The sequence below is a fragment of the Ptychodera flava genome, chromosome 14 (genome assembly GCF_041260155.1).
Source record: "Ptychodera flava strain L36383 chromosome 14, AS_Pfla_20210202, whole genome shotgun sequence".
NCBI classification, from domain to species: domain Eukaryota; kingdom Metazoa; phylum Hemichordata; class Enteropneusta; family Ptychoderidae; genus Ptychodera; species Ptychodera flava.
The window spans coordinates 1,926,079-1,940,927 of NC_091941.1; the positions used below are offsets into that span (position 1 = coordinate 1,926,079).

Genomic DNA, 14,849 nt, shown 5'->3' on the forward strand with positions numbered 1-14,849 from the left:
TGTGTTAAGTTTTCTCTTGATCTCAGTGTATTCACTGTCATGGTTTAAAAGGCATGTTTTTTCTATCCCAGAGTCCAAGTATACATATCGTTTATACACTGTAAAATTTCTCAATTGGATAACAAGCATAGATTAATAAACATATATTTCCAGGGTTCATTGTATCTTCTTTTGTTGCCATACATCTACCAAATGTGCCGTAGGAATTTTGTTGAATTGCAACAGGACTGAGGAGTGTCCCACAGGATTGAAAATAGCCATCAGAGTACAAAAAACATCACAGGGAAGTCCCATTGGATTCCTGTGGTACTTTGTCCCATTCATTTACTAAAGATTATTTACCCAATTTCCACTGTAAAAATCAAATGAATACAAGCCACTTGTCTTTTGAACAGCTGATTTTTTTCACCAAGCTCATCGTAACTGAGAGTGTTTTTGTAATATTTTGGAACCCAAGACACATGGTCCAGAAAACCTTGCTAAGTACCATTTCCAATGTTCTGAATTGGATTGCATCAATATTCTACTGGTATCAGGAATCATGGTAAAAATACACTGACTCATTATAGTCCTGCAGATTAAATATGTACTCCATGGCATTCCCATCATGTTCATATTTGAATGTTCATAGTGGAATATACGAAAAAATTGTTGCATTAATGTCATACTGATGTCTGTCTGTCTGTCTGTCTGTCTGTAGATTTGTCTGCCTATCTGTCTGTCCACGCAATACTTCAAGAATGGCTTATTGAATGGGAATCAATACCTCTACACAGATTAGGTTTGGTAATGACAAGAATCAATTAGTTTTTTTTAAGTGATGTGCATAATTAGTACTAAATTTGCATAGCTATTTGTTTTGAAATAAGATTTTCTTAGAATGACTATATTATATCTTATGAATCTCTTTACAGATATTAAAGCCACAGTAATGCTAACTTTCAACCATTTTTTAACCTTCAAAATTTACCGTTTTCCATTACATTCATTATGGAATGATGTTCAATGAAGAAACAAACCAGATTTGTGCTGCTGTGGCAAGTATCATGCAAATGCTAAATATTGCCCGCTCAAATTGATATGCCACGCAGGTTTGTTTACAAATTCTGTGTTTTTCATGTGACTGAGAAAGCTGATACTGATGACATCATCAATCTCGCACGATGCCCAGGACCATGCCGCCCATGTGATTAAAATAGCATATATATATATATCTATGCATCTTGATGCTGACTGAATCACCTGCGAATGCATATACTTTGTACTTCTCTGTTCAAATACCGGTACATACTGCTGTGTTTCAGAGGATACAGAACTTCGGCAGTGGAGGCTAACATTCTATTCTGTAGTAATCTGAGCATTACATACAGATCACAAATAGGTTTAGCGGTAGTGTGAATCCCTGGTACCAATGTAAAATCAATGCAAGAGAAAATGGCATAGCGGTGGCTGAGACTTGCTCTATGTTGGTAGGCAAATAGACGTACATTTACATCACAACAGAGTAAATTGAAGTAACAAACTTCAACACACACTGTCGCATTACCAGTGAAATGGCTGCTAAATTGAAGCTACATACTTTGGCTGACATCATGAAGATCATGGGGTGTGAACGCGATGGCCTTTAAGCCAGCCAGTAAACTGTTGTTTATGACTGAGCCGAACAACCAGGGACATCAGTCTAGGCAAGGCTAATATTTACTGACCTTTGCCCTCCATGCATCAATTTTTGAGATTTTATATAAAAGCATTTTGAATACATCAGCTGTAAATTTTCTTCTCAACTTAAAAGGTGAACACAGGCATTGTGCAATGGCCACTTATCATGCTACCAACTTCTGAACTTCTATATATAGCCAAAGTTGAGGAAACTTACTTTGTATATTGTTGAGACCATGTTGTTGAAGTAGCAATAAAGATTTTGCATTTTCATATTAGCCAAATTGTAATTTGCATATTTAATGAGCTTTCACAAATCGACATTTAAAACTTGAAGGACTTGACCAAGGCAACTGAACTTGCTACATAAGTAATAATTCAATACTATGACAGCAATGAGGGAGATTTAACATATTCATTTCACTTATCACTAATCTGAAATCTTAACAAATTTTCCAATTGAAGCTATCCATAATGAATATTGCTGGTGATGTTGATTATATCAATTAATGAAGTAACGAACATACAGCAATAATGTTAGAGAAAAATGTCAGTTTACAAACAACTGCCTATACTGAAACACCAGGAGCATTTTCAGTGAATATTTTGTTACAGAATGGCTGCTAAAAATGTATTTTCACTGGAGTGGTTATGTGACATGTAAATCTTAATAGACAATGAGGATCAATGCTGTTGACACCCTTTTTCAAACCCAACACATAAATGCCTTTAAATCTTTGCAGAGTGATTTGTTGAAACATTGTAATATATTGAATAACCATTAAAATATGGCAATTGCTTTAAATTCAGGTTTTTCTAACGAATGAAACCACTAACTTGGTATTTTGCCCAAAGACTAATTGATTGATCATTTTGTTGTCAAGCAGGAGACCAGCAAATACCGAAGATGTCTGGGCTAAACCAATCTTATGTATTGTCTTTTTTTTCACTGAATATGTATTAGAAGTTGAGACAAAGTTTTTAAATGCTCAGATAGTGATACTTCATGTATTTGCTTGACAACTTTATTGTACAAATATTATATGATATTTATTTTGACGAATTTATTCTATAACAGATTGAAGTTTCTTTACTATCCTAGGTTGAATCATCTTCTGTAACTTTTTGACATTTCTTATATTTTTCAGTTTTTTTAAATTGAACATTTTACTGCATTGCTTCCTGTCTTTGTTCTGAAATATTCCAACCAATGCTTCTATCATGATAAGAATATTTTCAGCATGAGGAACACATTTATGTATCACATATATCAAGGTAGATTTTGTGACATTTAATGGCTTGGATAAATACAGCTACATGTATTACTGTGTGCTGGGCAGCAAAGTTCATCAGCGTTGTCATATCTGCAATTCATGCTTAAACAATCTCAAACCTGCATATTCAGAATTCCAAGAATTTTATGATTTACTAGTCTCGTTCTAGACTTGAATCAGATATAAAAACATTTTTGATATTTCTTTGTATGTTGCATTCTATGTGAATAGGAATTGTTTCGTTTAACATTTACCAGGGAAATGTAACAATGCCAGCATGAAGGCTGCATTTCACAGTGTGTTTAAAGTTTGTCTATTTCTCATTTCAGGTGCAGATCTAGTGCAATGGCTAATTAAGAATTTAGACATTGATCCAAGTAAGTAGAATAGTTATGGAATATTTGTTAATTTGATCACCTAGCACAAAATGATTGCCTTGGATGAGTTTTTTGAGTTTGCCTTGTCATCCGAGTTAATGTATTTTCTAAAACAGTGGTGTTGTTTGGTGTCCAGGCATGTTACTTAAGTCCCAAGTAACATGTCTGTAAAGTATTTGCATACTGCCCTGATCACCAGTCCAGGGGATTGCAAGACTTTGAAATTCACAGTTGATGTCTGTCTGCATGACAGGCAGGTAGTAAGGACAGCTGTTTGGTCAGTGAAGGAGGCAAATTGAAGATACATCACATTGGAACAATGTGAAACATTTGAAAAAATTGAAAATCAGCAAGATCCATCCATAGCTGTTTGACTTTTACATGTTTTGACTGCATTTGATTAAACTTTTGAAGTACATTGATGATACTGAGATTTATTTCTGCTAAAATTTTGATGACCATGAAGCGATGATTAATAGTGTATTTGCATATTTTGTGAAATTCTATAATAAGGCTACTTGTCAACAGTGAATCTACTGAATTTGATTGGACTTCTTAGCTACAACAGCAATACTTACTTGAAGTTATGCTGGAAGTCAAGTGATTTTAGTCTAATCTTCAATCAAAGGATTAAAGTGAAAATTTACAAGAATATTCAAATAAGTTTAGTGAAATTATGTAGCTATCTTGGTGATCTTCAAATAATTACAAAGATTACTCAGTGGATTTCCTCAAAGTCAGAATAGGTTGTGTAAACTTAAATTGTCATGAAGAGATTGCATATGAAGAATGGCACCTTTGCAGATGATGTTAGCTGGCATTATCAAAGTTACTCGTATTATTCAAAAATCCAGCAGGATTTATAATTTTACAATATTAATTTTGAAGTGATTGAAGTCGGTGTGAAAAATGACACAATAATTATCACTCTCTGAGACAACTTGAAAACCACTCTCAGTGAGTGTGTATGCATGGAAACAAACCAGACAGAGAAAGTGTAAAATAGATAAGTAGGGCATAAGATTTTCAACTTTCAAGGCTACCATCTGTCTGTGCTATGACACTGAAATTGCCTTGTAGAAATTTCCAAAAAGCATACTGTAGAATTAGCACGTTTCCTTACACAAATGCAAAAGATAATTGAAGAACCCCCACCATTGATTTTATTTGTAACTTTACCATTTTATTGACTTTTCAGCTGAGGCAATCCATCTTGGATCATTAGTATCAGCCCATGGATACTTCTTTCCAATAACTGATCACGTCCTCACACTGAAGGATGACAATACATTCTATAGATTTCAAACTCCCTATTTCTGGCCTTCAAATCACTGGGAACCCGAAAACACAGATTACGGTGAGTGGACCAGTCCTGGTTGTAACTTTTACTGATTTCGTTGTGACCATTTATGCCACGTTTACTGTTCACATTGATCAAATAACAACCCACAACAAGGTGATATGAACCTAGGTCTTTGAGGGAAAGGAGTTCACCACTCTTTGAATGATTTAATATTATGCTAGATATTACGAAAAAATCATGAAAAATTTAAAAAATTCAAAATGCTAGATTACAGTGTATACAATATGAATTGTCTGGATATGAGGAAAACACCGAGTGTAAAATCAATATTTGAAAAAAGATGTGGTTAATTGATGCTGACACATATAGTATTTTGTCATAATATTGTATACATGAGTTTTGATCATTTTTTATACACTGTATGTTTTGGAATCACCACCATGTCTAGCAGTATAGCATATGAATCATTTTGTAAATTGCAAAGAAAAGATTTGCTAAATCTGTCGGTTTGTAATGTGAAGGTTGTTTTTCTGAAACTGAGTGAAAATGCTTCTCTGTACTTTGGTCAGAGCTAGCATAAAAGTTTTAAATCCTTCATGGATTTGAATATATCATTACCTTAAGCCACATGCAAAATATGAATATTTATTGAAACTCGAAAAGAAAAATAACATCAGGATAGGAAATACAATCGCTTTTTAGCCACTGTAATAAAGCAAACTTGAATTATACACACAGTTCCATAGAAATATTCTTCTCACATTACTGACAATTAAACACATTCGAGTAACAACTCGTTTTCTCATCCTTCTTTTGGTAACTATCATTTTACTGTTTAATGAAATCTCAACTTCCTCATCATCAAAATGTTTATGTCCATCAAAGACAGTAGAATTGAGCGTCTTTTCAAGGTACCTCACTATCTAATCCACCATCAAACTACACATCTCATTCACCGTCATGAAATCACTAAACTGGCTTTTAAACACACAACATCCTGTTTTTGTACTAACATAAAAATTCTTTTTTTATCTATGGTCTCCTTCTCTTCCATTACTTCTGTTACCATGACAACAGCTGTCTATCTCTGTAAAAGAACTATGCAAAATAAATCCAGATTGGAACTAGCAGATTATGAAGCAGTAAGTTACACCACATCCAACCCATTTCTCATTTTGTTTGTGCTTCCTGTCATGTTTCTGAATCCACTTCCCACAAGATATTCTTTCACATACACAGTAGTATTTGTAAGCAGTCTTTCATGTAAAAATGATTTTTTGTGTGTGTATTTATATGTGTCTTACAGTGTCTGTTTGTTTGTTAACCCTTTACTCCCATTTCCACCTTACAAATGTGTTCCACATACAGACAACTGTGGGGTAGAAACAAATGAATGTGGTGATAGGTACAAAATATTTTAAGACTAAGAAACTGCTTTTTGTTGATTTGAATGTAAAAGCTAACAGACTTACGTAAACTATTCAGCAATAGACCACTCCATTTTATTGGCAAGTATATGCATGTCAGGAAATCTATGCAATTTCAGCTTCTGCTGTCAGCAAAAAGTACAAGTTAAGGTCAACTGAAGGCATACATTAAAAATGGATGTATTCCAAGCTAAGTTTATAGAATAAAGTCACCAAAATAAAGTCACCAAACAGTGATATGTTTGGCTGTGTATGTTATACAAAGTCAACTGGTCATACTTATACCACTATATCAATATTACAATAAGATTACTTCAAAGTGAAGAAATTTATTGATTGAAACAACATTCCAAAATTGTACTAATCTGAGCAGCTGGACAGGAGGTCACATGATTTCAACTGTTGCATGTTTCAACCAAGAAAAATGACATTTATATAAACTCTGACTCTAAAATCATGTCAAGAAGTAAAGATCATGTTCTGTATTCCTATTTTGGTGTAATTCTTGATATTGTTGTATGTAGCTTTGACAGCATAGTTTCTAGAATTTTCTGAAAACATTGCAAATATTTTACTAGAAAGCAAATTTTGTTGTTTGCTGCGACTCCCTTTTTAGCTCTGCTGTCAGCGATGCGGAGCTTATCAAATACGTTGATTTTCCGTCGTCATCCTCCGTCGTCTGTCAACAATTGCCTTCTCCTCTGAAACCGCAAGTCCAATTGCTTTGAAATTTGATATACAGTTCACTTGGGGTGACCTCACTTAAGTTTGTTCAAATTGTGGTGAAATTTGCATATTTGTATTTTTTGGGCATTTTTTGGTGTTTTTGGTAAAAAAAATCTTCTTCTCTGAAACCGCTCGTCTGATTGCTTTGAAATTTGATATGCAGTTTACTTAGGGTAACTTCAGTCAGATTTATTTAAATCCTGGTGAAATTTGCATATTTGTATTTTTAAGGCAATTTTTGTCATTTTTGGTAAAAAAATCTTTAAAAATCTTCTTCAAAACTACCTGTCAGATAGCTTTGATATTTGGTACATATACCCCTAGGGATGATCTATTTCAGATTTGTTCAAATTGTGCAGAAGTATATTTTATCATATCAACATATCATATTTTATCATATTTTTTTCTGGCCACTGCATTGAACTATCAAAGATTTCCACCTTCTTCATCAACATGTGTCAAAAATAGTTATTCTCTACATAAACACTGCAGAGCTATATCGGCTGCTAGGTCGCTTGTTTGTTTGTTAGATGAAAATGAATGCTTTAATGTATGTAAGTGTATACTGATTGTGACAGTTTTTGGACAATCACTCAATTATGACAATTATCAATGAAGATGGCAAAATTTAGAGAGACCAGTATAATACCAACCAGTAGGCTATTTTATTGTCTTTGTCTAGATGGAGTGACATGACCGATGATTTGACCCAATGTAGTTGGCGTAGAAAGCAGACAATTGATGTAATAGTCAGACACTATAAAGCGGCCTGAATATTTATGATAATCTTGAACAATTTGAAACTTACAAATCCTGATATCATATTTTTAGACTTAAGGGCTGTTCTTTATCTTTCTGTTTTGTTCTCATTCTTATTGAAGGCATAGTGAATTCTAAAACTTCATTGTGTAAAACAGGTACCATTTGACTGTTATGTCAGCTCGTATATCATTTCTGTTATTTTTGTCAATCATGCATAACACTGGTTTTCTGAAAATAAGTGCTTAGAAAATATATGTAGGACTAAGAGTACTCATATTTTTGTTACAAGTGATAGATTTTTATCAAAATTGTAAAATTATGTAAAAGATTTTTTTTTAAAAGAAAAATTTGTTACATTCACCATTCAACTAAAAATATGACTTTAAAAAAAAATCACATGGTTTCCGTGATCATTTGTTGATAACTTTAGTGCCACAGTGATAGATGACAATGTGTTATGGCTGCTTATAGTGCCCTACTTTCAGCCTAATGAAAACCATGAAACAATGCAGTAGTATCACCTGATTTCATATGGGGTCACATAACTTTCGAAAAGCAGAATCACCGGAGAATTAGGATATGAACTATTGCCATGTCATCTTTTGTCAGAATACAAGGATTGTCCAAAAAAAGTTGCAATGAGTGTATAATATTTATTCAAAAAAAGAATGGTTTGAAGACTTGCTTGTTCTGTTCTGCTTTGTGTGTAGATGGAAATATAGTGAAAGATGACTGTTATGGATGCACTGTACTATTCTGATACAAATATTATAACATTGTTTCTGTTAGACCTAGATGCATGTTGTTCTTACACATTTCAAATGTTATTGGACATGTGATTAAAACCAGTTTTGTTTGGGTAGAACACACCTCGAACTGAAAACTTTCATCAAGAAAACATCAAAGAATATAAATTGGGGACTACCTGGCCAGTTTTGAGATAAGAGAAACAAATATTACCAAACATTTGCATAGACTGGAAATTCAAAATGGCTGCCATCCCGTGATATCTGTATATGAAAAAATTAAAATCTCGATTTAAATAAAGCAGTTACACTCCATGAACTTCACAGTGAGCTAACACCAGAAGTAGACCAGAAAAATATTGTACAAATTTGAGGGTCAGAATATGTGTCCTGGAGGCGTATTCTACCTTTATATCAATGTATATCTCCCTTCAGTGTATTCAGAATGCTAGCTCATCAAATCCATCAAATGGGACTTTAATATGCTAATGCTGTAGTAAATATCTTTTGTCTGTGTGTCTATTACTCCTTTTCACAATGCAGGAGAATCTTGCAAGACTTCAAAGAATGTTTTCAAGAAAGTGGGAATTCATTTTTATGCAAGCTGAAGCTCAGGCAAAGTAAGTAATTTATTAAAAGTAGGAGTAAATCTTGTTGTTGTTCAAAGCATTTAGAATATGCCAACCAGATACAGTAACACATGCTCTATGTAACCATAGCTATTTCATACGGACATAAACAAAATGTAGCATACACCCTCGGCAGACAAACACAAAGTGAAGGTAGATTTTGTTTAAGAGTATAATTTTATGAACTACATAATCAGTGTTAATTATTTTGAATGCCCTGTTTCTTGAGATTGCTTAATTGCTTTGTTCATTGCCACAATGTGACTTCAGAGATACTTTTAATGGGTATAGTACGTATAACATGTGTTCAACTAATTCCTGTACCATCCATGATAAAAGGTCAAACGAGGTTGATCTAAAGTGTACACTTTCCTGTATAGCAGGTATATTGCTGGTGCAGATTGTATAGTTCAGAGGAATAGTTTTGATATTCAATTATCAGTACATGTTTTTGATTTCAACGATCTCTCAGGAAAATAGATTAAAGCAGGATATATAACAAATGTAGGTCGTGATCTCTAATGTGGTTGACAAATTATCTGATGTTATGACATTTTGAATGAGTGATATTAACAGGGCAATGCACGAAGTACATTACACTGTACAAATTCATTATTTGACACAAATTTAAAACAAATTAATCCAAGTCATTTAGGAACTCTAATAATGTAACAGTAGTTGACTGTGAGTTAATGAATTGTTTGCATATGTGTCAAATCATTTGTGGTATATTAGTCATTCAAATACCAGTATTGGCAAATGGTGACACATAAGAATCATCAACCTTAATCTAATTTGGAGTCTGTTGATCGGTTTGGTGTTCAAACATCCACGTCGACTTTGTCAGTTCTGCATGTTGAATAATAATGTTAATATGTAGAATGTAACAAACATCTCAGGAGTTGTCTTGTGTACATTGAATTCAACAAAGGTTTTTGGTGTTACTGGTATGTCCGTCAAATGGACATACAGTAAGTGTACTTACAATTGCCAATCCCATCTTCTGTGTTTAAGGTAAAGGGCGACGAATTCGGACGCGCACACGCTTTAGAACGTTTCTGCGCAGATTTAACTCAAGCCTGCCGCAAATGGGTTATTTTGTAGCGCATGTATTTAACATCACCTGTCATTGTTGAAATTGCGCTTTTACCTAATTTTTTGACCCAGTCTCTTAGAAATACATGTGACCTATAACCTTGTCATATTTTGACCCCCTAGGAAGCTGGTTTTTATTCAATATGAGCGAAAAATTAACATTTCTCTCCCATTTATATGGCGCAAATTACCCATTCACCTGGAGATATTGTAAAAAGTAGCGTGGTGACACCTTTTTATTAAAAGTGTAAAATGGTATTATATCAGGAGTTATTCGCCAAGTTTGGTCAAAATGACACCATTCAAAGCGACAGGAAGAAAGTTCGAAAATTATGTAGTGATATAATTTCGATATCGTCATTTTGTAATCGATACTTATGTTAAAATTTCTTCACAAACATCATGAAAACTATACATTCTATAGATATGGATCTTAAGTCTTGGTATTTATTAAAATTAACTCATTTGCTGAGCGTTTTATAATTGCTTTCTTTAGTTTAAGTGAATTATATCATTTTTATTTATTTCTAACGACGCCATTTTAACGTCCGTTTCCATGGAAACAAGCGTGGTGACCCCCATTTTTATTTCATTTTTGTACTTGCACAACTTCCAAGAATATTTGTGCAAAGTTTCAAGAAAATGACACCACAACTTAATTTTGACGTAATTCGTAGTACTTCACCTTAAGAGAATTCTTTCTCACAAATCGGATTTTTCATTTGATTTACTCAAGTAATGTTTTCATGATGTAACATGTTTCTAACTTACTTTAGAAGCACTTATTGTGCATCTTTTTTGAAAGCAATGGCATCACAATTTGTCTAGAAACACTGCCAAATCGATGCCTTTGTGAACGTGAAGTCTTGGTAATTATACAGAGTGGTCGACCATTCCAGAAGAGAAATGACAACAAGTTTTTCACAGTAAATCTATTTCAGCATAGAGGATTAGTGCTTGCAAATTGTCTGTGTATAATTTTTTACCTAGTTCTGAAGCTTTATCATTAATTTTGCTCATGTGCTCTACAATGTGCAACTTCAGGTCATCAATTTGATGATTGCAGGATTGGAATACCTGAATTTCTATTTCCCCAAAAACATCTTTCTTTATGCAAGGTTTGAACTACTATGACCTGAGGATTTGCTGATGCTCGGGTATTTCCATGAGATGCCTTCAGGAATGAAAAACCACGTAATCAACAGTGTTGTTGTGAAGCAGAGCATCTGCTGGAATGATCTTTAGTCAACGAAAATGTACTTATGATGTTCTGTGGATATTTACTATTTTAAATTATGGGAAACAGCCATTCCTGTGGCGTTCTGCCCATTGCGTAATCAGTAGTTGTTTTACAATATTTTTCAAGATGACTTTCGTACATGGTCAATATTGTATGCATTGATTTTCAACACATAATTTTTAAAAGCATATTCAAATATGTGGTATCCTCTTTGTATGGTATATGATCTGAGAAGTGAGTGATTGTAAACAGACTTCTAGGCTGGACTCTGTCTGTCCATCAAAAATGAAACTGCAACCAAATCACATCAGCATTTGAACATTGTGTAATGTATTTCATTGTTTCAAACAATTTGGCTTTGAAGCAGTAAGGACTTGGAAATGACTTTAGCATAACAAGTTTTAGTCAGTTGCACATCGTCATTCACCAATCATAGACAAGGATTTCAAACTATTGTAATTCAAACAGGGATCAACAATTCTCATAAACAGCTGATCTGGTGGGGATTATTTAATCATTGATTACGTGTTAAATAGGTGGTATTACTTCCAAGCGCATAACACTATCTCTTCTTCCCTGAAATATCTTGTCTATTACGGTAGCTTTCTTGTTTAGTAGCTTGTCTAATAGCTTTCTAATTTGATTTGTACATTTGTTAGTTTCAAGGAATGACCTCATTCAGATTTTTTCACAATATGATTAATTGTTGCAATTAATTGTTCCATTTTAGGAAAAAGGCCTTTCCTCTTGAACTATTCATCAGGTAGTTTTTTTGGTAGGTTTGTCAGTAAAAATTATTTCCATCGGATGTCCTTGTTTAGATTTTGTCCCGGTTAAGATAAGAGTTTATTTTTGTAGATATTAGTCCAATCTTTTTTCAAAAGTCTTTCTTACAACTTTCAAATTTTGTTTAAAGGTTTCAATAGTGGACTTTCATTGGTTGCCGGGTCTCTTGTCATTTGGGATACTTTATTAGTTAATAGTGTCATATGTGGTCAAATTAATTGATTGTTTTCTATATTTAATAAAAGAAGCATAATTTCTATGTTTGACTTATTTGTTTTTTCAGTTAGATAACATGACTTTGTTAATTTGATGCATCACCCTCAGATTCCACCAAGTAAAATGTTGATGGAATGTCACCCTTTTGCTATCAGACTTTGGACTCCTTCCCAAATGGACTTACTTCCATAGGTTATGGCCCTTTTCAAGGCAAACCAGTGTATGGAGCATGTTTAACTAGATGATGAAAATAGTCTGGAAATAAAGGCAAATTAATAAAATACCTTTATGATACTGTTGTTGCAAATGTCAACACTTTTAGTAGATAAATTTGCTTACCATTAACCATGACAGATTCTTGGTATGGACTTTGGTATTCTTGGAAATATTTGTGCTGGGCAAATTATGCACAAATTATTAACTTTCAATCATTTTCAGATTTTATGGCTAATGAGATATGCTTTCCAAATATCTCTGTTTTCAAAATCAATAATATAAGCCCCTGTGTAATTCATGTATCCAAGGCAACATAGAAAGACAATAGCGATGAACACATTCATAACAGAATGCAGTAGCTGATTCATAAGATTGAATGTTTCTCTTAAATGTCTTTTTGTGACATAAGGGTAGTGTTTACAAGAGTTGAAGATGAGTTGTGACATAGGCATAATATCTTGAGTATATTTAGTTTGAAGACATCATTCCATCTGCTGTATATTTATCATCAGCAAAATTATTATATAGAATAGTTATTAGAATATTAATATCAAACATGTTCATGCTGGTTCACAGCTTTTTTCATCAAAACAGAATGTAGGCATGTAGCTCTGACCTCAGACATGTTCCACTTGGCCAATACTCCATTGAAATGTTTAAACCCCGGTGCGGAGTATAAAAAGCCCCCCAACTCACTGAAAATTCGTAATGGTGCTTGAGTGACAACTGGCAACAGCAAGATAGACCGCTCTGTGAAAACCAGCCTAAATGATTCTCAAACAAAAATTATTGGCATACCATAAACATAGACTGTGACGTAGGCAATATTATAGGTATCCGCAAAGTTTTACAAGGTTTTTTATGATTACGACGATTATGGGAAAAAACCACATTGGGAACAAAGGGAATGGCCCCTAGAAAATGGTTGTTCCGTGATTCAAAATTTTGTCAATCATTCAGTGACGTGCAGAGGTGTAAACTGGTCGAACATTTGCTGTGCAATGGAGAACAATTATGATATAAACATACCATGTGTACGCTTAGAGTTACATGTATATTGGCGTGCACACAGGATGAAAACTCCTTGGTTGTCATACCCGGTAAACTTTTTTACTAACAAGCATTTATGATGCAATGAGATCGTGAAAGTGAACCCTTTTTGGACGTGACTTAGCAAGAGGACTAGTCAGTACCGGTACGATGTATTCTTGTGAAAAACACACATTGTATTTTACAAAACTATAGGCAAGTCCATGGTTTGCATTGACAATGACATCGAATGCAACTAAACATCAAAGCATGGCGGCAGCCTCCATGATCAATTTAATTACAGTCAGTTGAAGAGAGAGACTTTTTTAACACCCCTCCAAATTTACATCTATGGCCGAAAGTACCAGTATGGTACAGTCACTTTTGATATAAATTCTGGCCCTGAAAACGGCTGTATGGTTTTATGTATCGTGTTCTCACACATGGAAATGATATGTCGTGTTCGAAGGCTGATAAGATTTTGACATACCAGTTGTGCCAGTAACATTCTTGACTTTTGTTATGAGAATTAAACAAAGCTTGTAAGACATCAAAACATTTTATTTGTCAGTTCAAGGTGAGCAAGTGAGTGTCATCACCTGATCTTCTAAAGGCTCTAGGCGTGAGAGGATACGTGTGTCCGAGATCGGCTCATTGAGTTGGCACTACATTGCAGATTTCAACAAAGATTAGACTTTAATTTCTTCAATAACGAATATATCTATGAACCCATGCAGTCCGTGATTGATTCCAGTCGGAGGTTAACTAACGTTTCAGCAAAACTTGCTCTGAAAATAAACATAACTTGTGATGAGTTGTTGGGGTCACCCTCCAAGCAACCAAGCAGCCGACTGCGATCACTTACAGATATCGTGATACACAAGATTCATGAAAATCTCGAACCTTCCGTGATGTAGTGAACTTACTTTATTTTTGTATTTTAGCGATCGGTCATGACGTCGCATCGTTCACCTATTTCCTACCATTTTCCTGACTGTGTTCCTTCATCCATGTTCAGATGAATACAGTTTAGTCAACTTTCATCAATAATTTGTGATTTCAACGTACGAAATTGCCAATTTCGGGGTATTTTTAATTTCTGTATGTTTACTACATTCTTAATGATTAGTTCCACTATGTACAGCGCCTATTCCGTATGTACATATGGCAATTGGTAGCGGAATCATTGTCAAACGTTGACATGACCCCAAAATGTCAGCAAATCAACTCGAAAGGCTCCTGTTTGATGAAATTGATATTTTTTCCTTCTTTATTTTTTCGTTTGCTTTTTGCGAAGGCTGTACCTATATTAGTCAGAGCGTGATTTGCGAGCAAACAGATTACGCAGATAATGCGAATGATTG

The 14,849-nt window shown here is 34.1% G+C and overlaps 1 protein-coding gene across 1 annotated transcript in view; it reads left to right on the forward strand.

The window, feature by feature from the left end:
* The first annotated feature begins 1,617 nt into the window (after nt 1-1,617).
* The window catches only part of LOC139150554 (regulator of G-protein signaling 7-like), a 32,963-nt gene continuing 19,731 nt past the window's right edge, over nt 1,618-14,849 (forward strand). The window contains 5 exon segments of the mRNA XM_070722991.1: nt 1,618-1,636; nt 3,263-3,310; nt 4,509-4,667; nt 5,691-5,755; nt 8,818-8,894. Of these exon segments, the coding sequence (XP_070579092.1) occupies nt 1,618-1,636; nt 3,263-3,310; nt 4,509-4,667; nt 5,691-5,755; nt 8,818-8,894 (368 nt within the window).